The 16,683-nt window shown below is 33.7% G+C and overlaps 1 protein-coding gene across 1 annotated transcript in view; it reads right to left on the bottom strand.

Annotated features, from left to right (window-relative positions):
* Positions 1-786: 786 nt before the first annotated feature.
* Positions 787-16,683, bottom strand: part of taf2 (TAF2 RNA polymerase II, TATA box binding protein (TBP)-associated factor) — a 71,281-nt gene continuing 55,384 nt past the window's right edge. Inside the window, exons 18-26 of the mRNA XM_051132395.1 lie at positions 14,464-14,574; positions 14,092-14,285; positions 10,971-11,110; positions 9,369-9,438; positions 6,297-6,406; positions 4,473-4,681; positions 2,502-2,660; positions 1,914-2,016; positions 787-1,763 (exon numbers count right to left, since the gene is read on the bottom strand). Of these exons, the coding sequence (XP_050988352.1) occupies positions 1,486-1,763; positions 1,914-2,016; positions 2,502-2,660; positions 4,473-4,681; positions 6,297-6,406; positions 9,369-9,438; positions 10,971-11,110; positions 14,092-14,285; positions 14,464-14,574 (1,374 nt within the window). The 3' untranslated portion in view covers positions 787-1,485. The remainder of the gene's footprint in view (positions 1,764-1,913; positions 2,017-2,501; positions 2,661-4,472; positions 4,682-6,296; positions 6,407-9,368; positions 9,439-10,970; positions 11,111-14,091; positions 14,286-14,463; positions 14,575-16,683) is intronic.

Raw genomic sequence — 16,683 nt, 5'->3', positions numbered from 1 at the left:
GGCATTAAGTGTAGTCCTGAATAGATTACTTACAAATTGTAGTCCGTTACTGGTAGCGTAAAAACTACGTGACAAAACTTAGTAAGGTATTCCATTACATCACACATTTTAGGTTATATACAAGACTTATAATACACAAAACTTAATCACAATGAAAGGACAGAAATAACATTTTGGCTATCTAGGAACATAGGTCAGTATGATATTCTAGATACTGTTCTTAAAGAAATAGTTCATCAAAACTGAAATTGTTACTCACCATCAAGTCTGCATGAGTTTCTTTCTTCTGATGAACACATTAGAAATTTTGAAGAATATGAATAACCAAACTGGCCCTCCCACTGACTTCTATAGACTATTTTTTTTCCTCAATACTGTGGAAGTAAGGGGACTAGCAACTGTTTGATTATGCACATTTTCTCAAATATCTTTTTAACAGAAGAAAGAAATTGATAGGTTTGGAACAACCTGAGGTTAGTAAATAACAACAGAATGTTCATTTTGGGATAAACTATCCCTTTAATAACAGGGTACTCATAGAATGCTTCCCAAACACTAATTTCAATAAGTTTACAGCAAACACCATTATGTCCATTTGATAATATGTTTTCTTGACTTCACTAGACAGACTGCCCCATACCATAAGCATATATACGAACAACCCATGTTTGTTTTTTTTACTCGTTCATCTAAATTGAGTTCTAGTTTGGAAACTGAAGCTCAAACTCATGAACATACCCTAGGTAAAATGTTGTTAGTTGCAACAAAAACACAAAGATAAAAAGCTTAAACAAAATTTCTTTATGGATTTATACAATATCAAAAAACCGTGAAAAAGACCCTGCTACTAAAATTCCTCCAATGGAGACATAACAAAAGCATAGGCTAAGGAATAAAGGTGAAGCAGGTAAAAATTATATATGGCTCAAATTAGTATATTTACAAAGGAACCACAATGTTCAGTTTAAAAAAAACAAAACAAAAAAAAAACAACAACAAAAAAAAAAATTACATTTACTACATTCAACTGAGCCTTCACAATTAAAATGTGGCAAATAATGCAACCATTTAAAAGATTGCTCCGCAGCAAGTTAACCATAGAGCCCACAATGTTCCCTAGCTCATTAAAGTACTTACAGAAAGTTGAAATTTATCTTGAGATTCAGTGGCAGGAACCCCAGTGGTCCTGGGTGGTAAGAGTATGTGAATCTATGTGTTTGCTGTTAAGAGGCCACAAACTAGGCATCTTTACATGTGATCAGATGACACTGCAAAACAATTTTTTTTCCTTCTTGTGTACTGTACAAATTCTTTAGTGAACTTTTCCTTTAAGCACTGACATATCACATGTTGGGTGCTGTGGCAATGTCTTTAGAGCTCTGAATAATAGGCAAAACTAATAAACTAAACAAAAACATCAGAAATGCTTAAAACAATGGGTATTTTAATACTAAAACAAACTACTTTCGCTGCCTGACATCATTATCAGTCAGACAGAGATGGAGAATGAATGGAACGGCCACTGGCAGGACTGTTACTGAAGGCGTGAGAGTCTCTGTCTTTATCTTTGTCTTTACTCTCATGCTTGTGTTTGTGTTTATGTTTGTGCTTGTGCTTCTTCTTCTTCTTCTTGTGCTCATGATGATGATGATGGTGGTGGTGGTGATCTCCGTGTTTGGAGGATGTGCTCTCTTTGCTCAGTGTGGGCATGGGTGTTCCTGGCATAGACAGCATGGCTTGCTCCACTGAAGATGGTTCTTTACCTGTGAAAATGAGAAAGAAAAGTTTAAGCAATGTCCTGATTTCTATAGACAGAGATAAGAGTGATTCATCTAAATAGATGTTTCTGATTTTTTTTGTTTGTTTGTTTCTGCTATGTGGTTGATAGTGTGTTGTGTGTATTTCTGTCATGCCTGGAGTTGAGGGTCTCTCCAACATGTTCAGATGGTGGTAGATGAACGCCTGACTGTCATGAACTGTGTCCATATCAATATCTTCCTCCTCCTGGGTGGGAAACTGACAGAAATTGAAACATATTGAAACTGACAGAAATTGAAACAAAACACTACATTATATTTTCTCCAATCTTTAAAAAGATTATATAACTACACATAACTACAGACTGAACTGAAGTCTACAACATTTGCCACTAAAGCATTCAAATTCTTTTTTATGGTACTGAAGCATGGATCTAATTACAACCATGTTATTAAACATTTATATTTAATCTATTGATGAATTTAAGGCAATCGTAAAGAATATGGTGAAGTATGTGATTGTTTTTTGTAAAAGACCTCTGCATTTAATGTGTGTTGTATATGTACGTATATCTTAACTGTAAGTTTTGTAAGGCAGCTACTGCTACTGTAAGGCTAGGTCTCTCTTATAAAAGAGATCATTGATCACAATAGGACTATCTGGGAAAATAAAGGTAAAAAAAAAAAAAAAAAAAAAAAAAAAAAAAAAAAAAAAAACAACAACATTTGAAGCCAACTGCTCACTTTGCTCTTAAGAAGTGCTTTAGCACTGGGCTCTTCTTGCATAACTTGCCCAGGTTCAGGGGATGAACCTAATGGTGTCTCTGCCTTCCTCTTTAGACCCTGTGGGGCCATGGCCACACCACTCAATGCTGGCTCCATTACAACATGTTCCTCCTCCAGCTGAGAATGATTAATGAGAAAAAAATAATTAAAAGTATGTTTAACAAGAAGACAGCACTTCAGAATTTATGTATTTACTTTTTTTTTTTTAAACAGTGCTTGCAGGGACAGTACTGTATTATTATTTCTTAAGCATTTTGGTTTGGCTTTCTTTTAAACCAAGTAATGTATTAAACATATTTGAATTTAACCAAAAATGGCCACGCTTACACAGTATAGTGTCTATGGCTGTCTAAAACCACTGGCAATAGCTGTCTAAAACCATTGGCAATAGCCTTGCTGTATTTCTGCCTAGTCAGTGACATATCTATCTATCTATCTATCTATCTATCTGTCTCTCTCTCGCTCTCTCTCTCTCTCTCAGAGGTTGCGCTAGACTTCAACATTGTCCGTCATTTTGACGGAAAGGGTCATAAAAATTCCATCATAATCTATTATCACCCGTCATTTAAATTTTCATATTTTAATTAGAATAACATTTAATCTTTGTTTTTTACTTTTATTTTTGTTTACATTATCGTTTTTAATCATGAACCTACAGGACCACAAGCACAGTGTTTAAAAAATACGCCAGGGCTAGGTTTAAAAAAAAAAAAAAAAAAAATCGATTTCTCGATTTTAATGGATTCTCATTTTAATGAACCAATATCGATTCTTAAATCACAATCAATCTTCTGGTCTATGCTGGTTTCAGTTGATAAAAGGACACCACATAGGTTATCTTCCATCCAATACATAGCAGTAGGCTAGGCTTTGTGTTACTTTTGATATGAAACAGTCTCAGATTTCAAATTCTGTCAATTTCCTTAATATATTCAAGCAATAAATATCGTTTTGGCGCTCTTTAATGTGTCGTGATGGATCGTTGTTGCTTCTGTGTACTCGCCTGTGCGTAATCAAAGGCATAGGAAATCATTCGTGACAGTTTCGTTTTTGTTCTGTATCTCGTGCTCTGCTGCCACACTGGAGCGCACTCGCCACCAACTGGACAGGGGTGGGAATTACAGCTACAATTTTACAATAGATCACCATCAGTGTAATCTGTCAAAATGACGGACGGCCTTCAGATTTTTCTGTCACTGATAAAAAGTTTCCGCCAATGACAGAATCTTCGGTTAACGCAACCTCTGAGATACATTTTATATATATATATATATATATATATATAAAAAAGCTTGACTTATTATTAAAATTGCTTGTCACCGGTCTATATATCAAACTGAAATTCATAACTGTCTTAACATCTTGAGAAAACTCTTCAAATCATAATTTCACATTTAATGATTTACAAAAATTTAAACAAAGTGTTAGCTCAAATATTTAATGTTTACAGTACTAGTGCCAAAACAGAATAATGGTATCTACTTTATAATGTGCTAACATATAAACAAATTGCAGTACAATAATGGAAGACACATTTACACTGTCATAGCCTGTGGTTTGATTCTGAGGTGTGTAGCCAGCTGAAAACAAGACCTTTGCTGAGTGTCAGGTTGAAGCATTTAACTTGTACAAATCCAAAATCTGTGTAACTAAAATCTCAAACTTTTAACATTATAATTTTGCTAACTTGCAAACACTTATGACCCTCAGGAAATGTTTACATAACTCAAACAATGTATATATATATATATATATATATATATATATATATATATATATATATATATATAACTCAATCAGTGAATGCGTTTGCACTTAATGCACTAATAAACTTCAGTATCACTTTACTTTTAAAGTTATGCAACATAATTCATGTTATGGTTCAGAAAAAAAAAAAAAAAAAAATAGGAATTTAAGTGGGAAATTTACAGTGCTGTTAAAGGCCATGTTCGTGGTCACCTCTGGGCCTCCAAGGCCCTGCTCAGATTTGATGGTGGGATTAAGAACTGCTTTCTTCTCCTTGAGGTTAAGCACAAGACCCAACTCAGGCAGTGGCAGACAGGATGGTCGGGTCAGCCCAAACAGAGTGTAATACAGATTTACTGCATCACATCGCAAACGCCAATCATGACAAGTACCTAAGACATGTACAAAGATAGATGTAAACTACAACATACCAGATTTCTAATGAGAGAAAAAAAAAATTGACTGGTGACTTGTATGCACATGATGTATGCACAAAAAATGTATGCACATCCAAGGGGATGATGCAAGCATGGAGTGCGTTCAATTTTAAATAATTCAAAGGTCTGGAATAAATTATTCTATATATATATATATATATATATATATATATATATATATATATATATATATATATATATATATATATATATATATATATATATATATATATATATTTTGTTCCCCTAAAATGTGGTTAACAAACCCTGGAACTACTACATAGATTTGCAGCCACAGAAAATTAATAAACACTTATAATATCTGTCAGCCAATTAAAATCAAGAAATCAGCAATGTCATAAATACAAAATTTGCATATCAACAAATTGTGGGAAAGTTCAGTCAAACTTCAGTCAAGTCATCTTAGAAAATCCCTCTCTTTGTGGCAATGTGTCATTCTAGAAACATACTATTAACAACAAACATTACGGAGAGAATTTTTTTTTTTTTCTGATATTTAAAACATACAGTATATGTTGGTAATGGTATGAGATAGTGATGAGGACTTAACAATTGGATTAAAAGCAAATTATGAATAGAAACCTATGCAACAGCAAGGTCTGAGGAAGACCACCCTATGAACCTGCAGTTCAATCTTTTATTCCAGCACAATTTTCATGTGCTGTTTTTGAAACTGAAGAAACAAAAGTAAAACATGCAGCCATGCATTTAGGAGAAAATACCTAAATTGTTTTTGGATCATGTGTGCATTAAACAAAAAAGCAGACTGTGCAACTCCAAAAATCACTGGAGAAACCACAGTGCAAGAAGTGAGAAAAAAGATCATGAGGTAAAATATTACAGTTCTTGAACACCACTTACAACCACTTAAATCAAATATACGAGAACTGTCTTTCATCACAGCTGGCAACAGCTCAGCATTTGTACTGCCAAGAGTGGCTGCAAACCCAGAATGAACAGAAGTGTGTTTTATCACAATAAATCTCTTTCACAATGGGAGCAGAACAAGACCTCCCTGTCAGAAAACAAACCAAAAAAATGCTCACTACAACATCAGCTCTTTAAGAGTCTTTTTTTAAAAAAACAAAAACAAAAAAAAAAAAACACTGCCAGTGGTTGGAAAAAGCTGATTTTTTGCAAGCTCCAGAGAAGAACTGCCAATAATTAAAAACATGTTATAAAGCACTGTGGGTTCGTGGTATTGAATGGTTGCTTTCAGAGCTTTCTATTGTGTTTCAGGCCAATAGCTCCATAACAGTTTAGAATCTGAATTTAAATGGATCACCTGCACACAATGGCGTCCTAGGGTTCTGAGGATGAATACATGTATGAATTCTGAGCAACATTAAAAAAAAAAACTGGAGTGCATTAGTATTGGTATAATACACATTGACAATGGGGTTCATTCCATGTCAGTACATATTCACAAAATGCTTTTTCACAACATGGAAACTGGGTTTTTGGCCCAGTCAACTTTGGCAAATCGATGGATTAAGTTCAGATAAGATCCACAAGAATTTGTAAGAAAAATTAAATGTGTGCATTCTACCTGAGTTCATCAGCTTCCATAGTTGGTCCACTAAAGCTTCATTACACAACAAAGAATCCGCTGCTTTGGTGAAAGGTGGATTCTTGGCAAGCATGCTGAGAATCTCATGTCTAAAGAGGGCAGAAAATTATCAAAATCTAAAATAAATCTACACAAAATATACATCAGTTAAATACTGAATGTATCTAAAGATTCACCTCAGGATCCTCCACCAAATATAACAAAGTTTAGTAGAACAATGACACCACTGTACGGTGACCACGAGGGGACATGTTCAGTTCACTTAATTTTGTCATGGCCATGACATATTAACTCATGGGAATGTGATAATATGTTGTGCCAATAAGATATTAATTCATGGGAACGTCATATTAACTCGCGGGAACGTCACATGTCGTGGCCACCTGTGTGACCATAGTAACCCGGGATTATCAGAGATGGATTTATTAATTTTTATTTTAAATGAAGAAATTATTATATTAATTATACAAATTAATATATTATTAAATGATTATATTAACCATAGGCGATGCTGTCTACACGCAATGTAAACAGCACTTGAAAGAAGTTTATCATGAATAAATGTTACATAAAGTACATCAAATAAAATAGGCCTACAAGGAAAGCGTCAGTCCACTAACTGATAGTTTTTTTCCCCCGTATTATTATTAGCCTATTATTATTGGTTCTACTTTTAAATTTGTTTATATTCGTTCAAAATAAAATATTAATACATTTATCTCTGATAATCCCAGGTTAGTATGGTCACGCAGGTTTGTTTACACATTAAACTCTTTGCCACGACTTATGTTGAGGGAACAACATATTTTTCTCGTGGCCACGAGTAATGGATGTCGTTCTCTCAACATAGTATTTCCAGGCCACGACTTCACATCGACATATGACGTTCCCATGAATTAGTATTAACATTACTTTTTTTTTTTTTTTTTTAAACTTTCATGCTGTCAAAACAAGCCAAATTTAACTTTTAAGCAGAGGTATACAGTTTATATTACAAAACGATTCAGCATGTAGCTGAAAATACACATTGAGCACACAGGCATTCATTTTGAAAATTAATTCATCTTTTCAAAATGAATGTTATGCATATTTTTGAGGCGGAACAATTCATTTAAAAAAGTTTCATTTTTTATATAACATTTAAAAGTGTTTAAATTATTATTATTATTATTATTATTATTATTATTATTATTGTCATCATTATTTTGACTGACTGTTTTTAACACCACCCAAAAAATGTCAGGTGGTACAACCAAATATTTGTAAATATATATTTATATTTCTAATTTTATTTCTGAATGAAATCTTAGCTAAGTAACTCTTAGAGTTTCTACAGTGCCTTGTGGTTGTGTATTTTATTCATAATAATTTAGAATTATTGCTTTATAATGTCTGGGTATTCAGTATCTTCAGCACTAATTTTACTTTTAAAGACAGAAGAACAATTACACAATCAAATGTATTTAATACAGTAACCATTTACAATCTAGTTTTCAGCCATTTGTTTACTTTGACCTATTATTTGTTTGTTTAAATGAGGAATTTTCATGGTTACACCACCTGACAACAATAATAATGACAGGAAATATGCTGAATACTGTTTTTTTTTTTTTTTTTTTTTTTTTTTTTTTTTTTAACACAAGCGCAAATGGGTTTAGACATGGGTGGTAAATAATGGCGCAAACACCAGTAAAGCTTAGTAAATCATGTTGCATGATTCATTTACATACTTTCCTGCTATAAAATTTGCGCCTGAAAGAAAAGCTCCTATAAATGCATATAAGGTCAGCCGCAATGACTGTGTCTACTAGGGGTGTAACAGTTCAAATTACTCACGATTTGGTTTGTATCACAGTTTTAGTGTCATGGTTTCGGTACAGTTCAAGTATGTGCTATGTTTAGGGAAAAAGGACAATACTGTCAAATAAAAATAAAGAAAATAAGAACAAATAATCTAACTACAAGCAACAACACAAAAAAGACAACAGAGGTAAGATACAAATAAAATAAACACTGCTTTTCAGGTTTTTGTTTTTTTTTGTTTTTTGTTTTTAGGTAGGTCTAACAAATTTTTAGGTACAGAAATTGAACAAATCAAAGGTTAAATAACATTGCATATTTGACAGTATAAATTAAAGATGAATCCTTATTAAAGTTACACAACTAAATTTAGGAGCATTTAGTGATTACCTCATTTAAGTGCTGTCACTTTAAGACAATGCAAGGATCCAGTTCCCTGATACTGTACATTCAACAGACTATTGGCTTGTTTCCACTGAGCAGTACGGTTCAGTACAGAACGGAACCCAATTATTTCTGTTTCCATTGTCAGAAGTTATGAATGTTATCAAGATAGCGAACCGTACCATACCACTTTTTGGGTACCCTTCCGTTGGGGTACCTAGCACAGCAAAATGTACCAAAAGGGTGGAGCTAAACTCACTGCAGAATGTTCATTGGTTGACTAGAATCGGCAATTGTGCATGCTACAAGAAAAATTAAAAGGTTGTTATTTTTAACAAACCATATTACAGACGCTTTGTCTGATTTAAGTTGAACCAAGTGCATGTCGAACCGTGGGAGGAGAACAGTACGGTTTGATTTTTTTTTTTTTTTTTTACAGAGAACCGTTACACCCCTAGTGTCTACGCCTTTTCAGAGCTAATTTTTCACTGCCTACCTTCAGTAAATCCTGAGAGTAGTTTTTTTTTTTTTTTTTTAATATATACATACATACACACACACACACACACACACACACACATATATATATATATATATATATATATATATATATATATATATATATATATATGTGTGTGTGTGTGTGTGGATGGTTGGTCTGAAATACCAAAACATAAAATAATATTAATCATGTCCATGTACTGAAAATGTATTAAAACTAAATAGGTTTTATCAAATAAAGTGATATGGGTCATGAAAGTATTATTTTTAATTTTCACTGGTACTAATTAAAAACATTTTTTACTTTCACATACATACAACAAATGATACACAGTTGAAAACATAATAATTGATATCATTACTGACCTTATGTAGTGGACTGGATCATTCTGTACCAGATCCAAAAGCCACTGCAGTTCACTGGAACTTCTATCAACTGCCAAATAAAAGAACATAAAATACACATTTAGACGTTGGCAACCTACAAAGCTATCCTTCACTGACCACCCATTCAGGCCATATAAGCATGCCAGCAGAGCTCAAGTAATGAAGCTCATGTTCAATGCATGTTCCAAAGAAAATTTTCAAAGAATAGAAAGAATAATATCAATTTTGACTACAAATATTTCCAGCATTTGTAATTATTATTATTATTTATGTTTTGTTTTTACTGGAATGCCTTGAACAGACACGTCCACTTCTGTTTTGAACAATTATTGAATTGGCTTTTCAATGCCATTTTCCATGTATAAAACTTTTATGAATACTCAATAATAGTTCTTCACATCTGGGTTTATGATCTGAGCTAATGCCCTGTCTAGGATATTTCCTTCTGTATTGATGAACATGACGGTGGGTTTACATTACTGACAATAAGACCTATTGTGTGGGTAGAACAGTTGCCATACAGTCTCCATAAAAGATAGACAAGTTCAAAGAAAGAAAGAAAGAAAGAAAGAAAAAAAATGAGTGGTTAAATGTGAACGCATATGGGTAGCAATATTCAGTCTGAAATGTAATATGCAAAATGGCAATGCAGTATGTAAAATGGCAATGTATTTCTGCATTTAAATGTACATTTTCCCATGCATGTGTGTAACATTTACTGCAAAATGAAAATGAATAAAATTGATTATATAATTTACATGAGCCATTTCCTACACTAGTTTTAAAAAACAAATCAAAAACATATTTTAACACATTTTAAGTTCCAAAATTAAAATTAAAATGTATTACCCAAATTGATTCGATATGTTTAACATGTCCTGAAGATATCTCACTGTTTACACTCCGATTGATGCACATAAGCAAACAGACTATCTTTACCTATTTGCCTCCTTGCACCGTGTCTACATCAGACAGTTGTTGTTGTTGTTAAAGTGTATGATAAGGTGGTAAATAAGTATAGAATTGCACTGTCTGTTTTCTTAAGTGCATCAATCGGAGTGTAAACAGTGAGATATCTTCAGGCAGGTGAAAAGCATTTGGTTACCAGTGAATATTGACCTACAGTGCGCCAGCGCCTTGATGTAATGATTGACAGGTTGGGGGCGTGATTGGCTCGGAATGCATTTTAAAATCCACAATGACTTCAGTTACATTCATTGCAGGGTATTTAAAGAAAATGCAATTGAAATGTCTTTTATGTAAGTGTCAGTGCATTTTAAAAAAAATAAAATACATTTAAATCACCATTTCGCTACACTTGTCGCTCAGAATGCATTCTGAAACTCTCACTACATTTTGCTACAATTATCAGGCGGTATTATGATGAAAATGCACTCAGGCTAACTGAGCACTTGGATGTTATTGCTCTTTTGATGATCTTTTGTCTGCTAAATGTAAAATGTAAATTTAAATACAGAAATACACTGCCATTTTACATATTGCATTGCTATTTTGCATATTACATTTCACATTGAATATTGCTACCCATATGCTTCCATAGTTAAAGGATAGAGTGTGTACCTCTGGTATAGTCTATTACAGCCTCTAGTGCTGCAATCCTCACATCCACAAAGTGGCCATACTGAGCATAGGACTTGAACAGACTGGGGTCACTGGGGATGTGGCCATTCTTCTGTAGCATGCGAACAGCCCGCAAGCAACTACAGTACAGAATTATGACAATAAAACATATTAGACCAACAGTAGCAAATAAGTGGAAGTGGAAAAAGTCTGTACACTGTTAAAGGAGAAGTCCACTTCCAGAACAACAATTTACAAATAATTTACTCACCCCCTTGTCATCCAAGATGTCCATGTCTTTCTGTCTTCAGTCGTAAAGAAATTATGGTTTTTGTGGAAAGCATTTCAAGATTTTTCTCCATATAATGGACTTGATTGGTGCACCGATTTTGAACTTCCAAAAAGTAGTTTAAATGCAGCTTCAGATGACTCTAAAGGGTCCCAGCCGAGGAAGAAGGGACTTATCTAGCGAAACGATCTGTCATTTTTTTAGAAAAATAAAAATTTGTATACTTTTTAAGCACAAAAGATCGTGTAGCACAGGTTCTGTGATGCGCGTTCACGATGCTACGAATTAGTGATGGGTCGTTCTTGAACGATTTGTTCATTTTGAACGAATCTTTAATGTGACTCAGGAAGAACGAGTCGTCTCAGGGAGTGATTCGTTCTGTACTGGAATTAGTTCATTGTTTTGAGTCTTCGTATTGAGTCGTTCAATCATCTTATTGGGCTGTCACATAATGAACGAACGACTCAAACTTGCACTTTCTTAGTCTTTGCGTGTTTGCTTTGTAAACACTGAGTCTGTAGTTCCGCCTGTGTTCGGCGTAACCTTTCGACATGATTCAATAGTACGTGAACGTGCATTCCAGAAACTGTGCTACACAAGCTTTTGTGCTTAAAAAGTATACAAACTTTTATTTGCTAGACAAGACCCTTCTTCCTCGGCTGGGATTGTTTAGAGCCCTTTGAAGATGCATTTAAACTACATTTTGGAAGTTCAAAATCGGGGCACCAATCAAGTCCATTATATAAAGAAAAATCTTGAAATGCTTTCCTCAAAAACCATAATTTCTATACGACTGAATACAGAAAGACATGGACATCTTGGATGACAAGGGGGTGAGTAAATTATTTGTAAATTGTTGTTCTGGAAGTGGACTTCTCCTTTAAATACTCATGTATAAAAAAATAATAATAATAATAATAATAAAAAAAAATCTAAACTAAAATTATTATTATTCTAATGGATTATTTAATGGACAACTGGCCAGCACAATATATTGTTTACAATAATGAATGCATCTCAAGATTTTGGTTGAGAGAATACCAAGACAAAGCAGAAATTAAATCTAGTCAAAGGGTGGCTTTTTTTTTGAAAAAGCTGAAAGGTACACTATAAAACATTTTTTGTTAAGTTTTTATATTCAGACTGACGACTGAAATCAGTGATGATGTTCTTTGGTAACAAATGTTCTTTGCTCATTTTCTGTTTTTTAAATAACTGAGAAAATGCAGGCATCATAATAAGTAACTTAAAATGTTTCTATTAAATTGTAGTCATGTTAAATACAAATTCAGTCATATTAAAAACATTAGGCTGCTTTTAGCCTTATGCTGGAGTTGGTTAACTTTCCAGTAATGAAACTAAGTAAGTAAATAATTAAATAAATTAGCACAATAATATTGTGCATCGGCGTTCCCCAAGGCACAATATAAACCAACACTAATATAAACATACACTACTCACAAAAAAAAAAAAAAAGGGATATTTAGGTTCATTTAGATAGGTTAATTGCGGTTTTATAGTTTATAGTTCCTGGTTTCTACAACTTTCACCTTGGAGCAAAAATTCGCTTTTACACTTGAAAGAAATAAAAAATTGACCTGCATTATGATAATTATTGATGTTGACTGATATGAAAAAAATTCATGCTCATTTTTTTGGCCATATCGCCCAGTCCTACTTGAAATACAAGTTCTGATGAAACAAAACAAAATATAAACAAAATCACAAATATTGTTTCCCTACAAGGGCAAAATCACTGAAAGAATTTTGGATTGAATGTCCAATATTTGAACAGTTATTTGAAATTTTGAAACTCTTATCATACAGTATATACAATTCTCACCAAATTTGGTCAACATGATGGCCAAGACACTGAGGATGCTATACTGTGAACACATTTGGGATATCTTAAGCAGTGGTGCCACGGTAAATGTTTTAGTTAAGGACAAGATGAAAACAGAAAGAGTCTAATATTTTGTAAGCACATTGTATTATTTAGATCAAACTGGAGCTGTATGTTTGGTCAATGGGGCTGATCACATGAATGTGGCTATTGTGGATCATGGTCATAGCACTACCAGCTGGCAGCAGGAAGTGTGACACATACAATAGTCTTTGCAATAGTCCTCTTACATTTAAATGCATGTGCCTACCTTGCATTGTTTTCCTAAAACCACAGAGTAGCAGAGAACGGATTTATATTTTTTTTTAGCCCTTAAAAGAATGAAATGGGCATGTGTGCGAAAACTGAAAACACACCGGTAAAACTGCATCAAAAAGATCCAGTGGTTTATGACCCTACAAACTAAAGAAACTGAAAGATGTTTATTGACTAAACTACTCAGCTTATTGGAATATTGTGCATCCTAAACATATACAAAAGCCAAACAAAATCAGGAAACTATTGAAGAATATGTACAAATGTTCATGACTAACATTAATAAAATTCTGTTATCATGACCAAAGAATCAAGTGCTTATTTTAACAGAGATAAGGAATGGCATCTGAAATTTGGCTACACTAAAGGATGAAAGATCTCTCCATGTCAAAAAAATGTAAAGGTCATGAAGGACAATGCTTTAAAAGTTGAGCAGCTAACTTCACTCTATTTTAAGAGATTTTTGAACAGCTAGCAACACATTGTTAATGTTAATGTCCACAGCATTACATTTAATCCGTGAAACACCTCTCCAAAATATCAAATAGTCCTTCAACAGTAGTAACTCTGGAAAAAACTAAAACGAATTTGATATGGTATGAAAACACAACTGTATTTTCATGAGACCCATATAAATATTCCACAAAACACATGCATGCAAAGAGACCACACACCTGACAGTTATGGTGTTACGGTAGCTCGGCAGCAGTTTTTCCATGTTAAGAAAGCGTGTGATTTCCTCCAAGATCAGGCGAACATCTGCGTTTAAATTGTCCACGGTGCGCACCTCGTTATTAATGCTGATTGCGGGAGTCAGTGAATTTGTCAGGGCATCAATCAGCTCAGCACGATAGTAATTATCAGAAAACTGCAGTAGGAAAAACACAACAAACAACAGTTCTGTGATGCTACATCTGACAAGTAATTTATGTAAATAAAGACAGCAATATATAGATTATTGGAAAACTTGCAGCATGTAGCATTCTACCTTTCCCCATAATGCTCATTTCTTTTTTTTTACATACTGACATTCTTAGCTTTATTACCTTGTTCTTCCGGTTGTCGTTGTATTTGATGAGGTCCAGGATAAAGTTGAGGACCTCTTTGGGACAAAGGTTCTGAACATCTCTGAGCAGAGCCATAGCTACTGGCATAGTCTACATGAAAAGAAGAGTCTACTTCAGTGTCATTCTAGCAACATACAGTATAAAGTTGTGGTGCAAAAGGTAGACAATAGTGTTCAACCTTTCCCTCCAATTAAAAAAAAATAAGTGGGTGTCAGGGTTTTGAGTAATCTGACAGCCTCGTGCGTTGGCCTATATGCTGCAATATATCCACTAAGATAGCAATGAATTAAAAAGTTTGTGAAAGATGTGAGTTGGATCTGTGAGCCTTATTCACACAGCGTTTAAAGTAAATATCTGATATAGCAGGGAATGAGTTTTCAACAATTCTCTAGCACACAATAAGTAAACTAATTACTACTTACAACAATTATTATGTTGGCTTGGAGAGCCAACATATTGTTATTCTATTTAAACTTATTATTATTATTATTATGTTGGCTTGGAGAGCCAACATACTGTTATTCTATTTAAACTTATTATTATTATTATGTTGGCTTGGAGAGCCAACATATTGTTATTCTATTTAAACTTATTATTATTATTATTATTATTATTATTATTATGTTGGCTTGGAGAGCCAACATATTGTTATTCTATTTAAACTTATTATTATTATTATTATTATTATTATTATGTTGGCTTGGAGAGCCAACATATTGTTATTCTATTTAAACTTATTATTATTATTATTATTATTATTATTATTATTATTATTATTATTCTTAGACCTATTTTTCCAAACGCTACTCCTCCTAGGGCTTTAATGCCACAAGCACCAAACTCGGCAGAGACCTGGGATAATATTGGTCCTTTGTTGCTATATCTATTTAGACTGATCAAACTTACAGTTTTCCCATAAAGAATTTTTAAGTGTTGAATATTTTCCATAGACTTCCATTGTCTGAGGAAAAAATTCCGACTTCATCTCTAACTAGTCCCAGGGCTTTAATGCCACAAACACCAAACTTGGCAGAAACCTGGAATCTAATTTTAGCTTTGTTGCTGTATCTTTTTTAGACTGATCAGACATACAGTTTTCCCATAAATAATTTGTAAAGAACATTAAATATTTCCCATAGACTTACATTGACTGAGAAAAAATGCCCCCTCTAGAGGAGCAATACCAGAGGCGGAGTCGGCTTTCTCCTCATACTTTCACTTTAAACTCGGTTAAAAATACAAATAAATACATGAATTTCATTCATACTGACAAGCTAAACCAACATATCTGATTATTATCAGGTCCATGGCTCATGAATGATGACTGTCTGGCCAGAGAAGAGTGTAAAACATCATAGATTTGTGATCGCTTCGATCAGCCATTGCTATCCGCACGCGCTCACAAAACTACATGATTTGGACGTCTTTTAAAGCGTTTTTAAAAAAATATAAACCAGCGATTTCACTTAATCCACCCACAAGAACACATCAAGACATACATTCAGGCGTTTGTGAGCTCTTTTATATAAAACTGAACCCGTCAATTCGGGTTACGGAGCTTGCGAGCTCTCTGCAGCGTCCTCATTAAACGCCTTTATTTTGCACGTCTTAAAGTCTTATAAATAAAACTACTCCAGCGATACAACACAATAATAGTAGAAGAACATATTAAAGAGGTAAAATGAATGCTTTTGACGTGTTCTGTGTGTAAATGCACAACAACGCGCCGCAGTTTGATCGCTGCCCTGCTTCCGTGCTCAGAAAAATAAATAAGTTGAAGCTTTTAAAGGCTTTTAAATAAGAACACTCCAGCGATACAACACAATAATAATAGAAGAACATATTAAAAAGGTTAAAATGAGCACTTATAAATGCCTGTGATATTTTTCGTTGAACTTGCAGAGCAACGCGCTGGAGCTCGCTGTTCTCAGTCCTCGCTGACTAATCTACATCATTTACAGCTGTTTTAAAGGCTTTTAAATGAAAACACTCCAGCGATGGAACACAATAATAATAGAAGAACATATTAAAAAAGTAAAAATGAGCACTTATAAATGCCTGTGATATTTTTCGTTGAACTTGCAGAGCAACGCGCTGGAGCTCGCTGTTCTCAGTCCGTGCTCACTAATCTACATCATTTGCAGCTGCTTTATAGGCTTTTAAATAAAACCACTCCAGCGATACAACACAATAATAGTA

The sequence above is a fragment of the Labeo rohita genome, chromosome 16 (assembly GCF_022985175.1).
Source record: "Labeo rohita strain BAU-BD-2019 chromosome 16, IGBB_LRoh.1.0, whole genome shotgun sequence".
In the NCBI taxonomy this organism is placed as follows: domain Eukaryota; kingdom Metazoa; phylum Chordata; class Actinopteri; order Cypriniformes; family Cyprinidae; genus Labeo; species Labeo rohita.
Note: the sequence above shows the minus strand (reverse complement) of the source record. Positions and strands in the feature narration are given on the sequence as shown.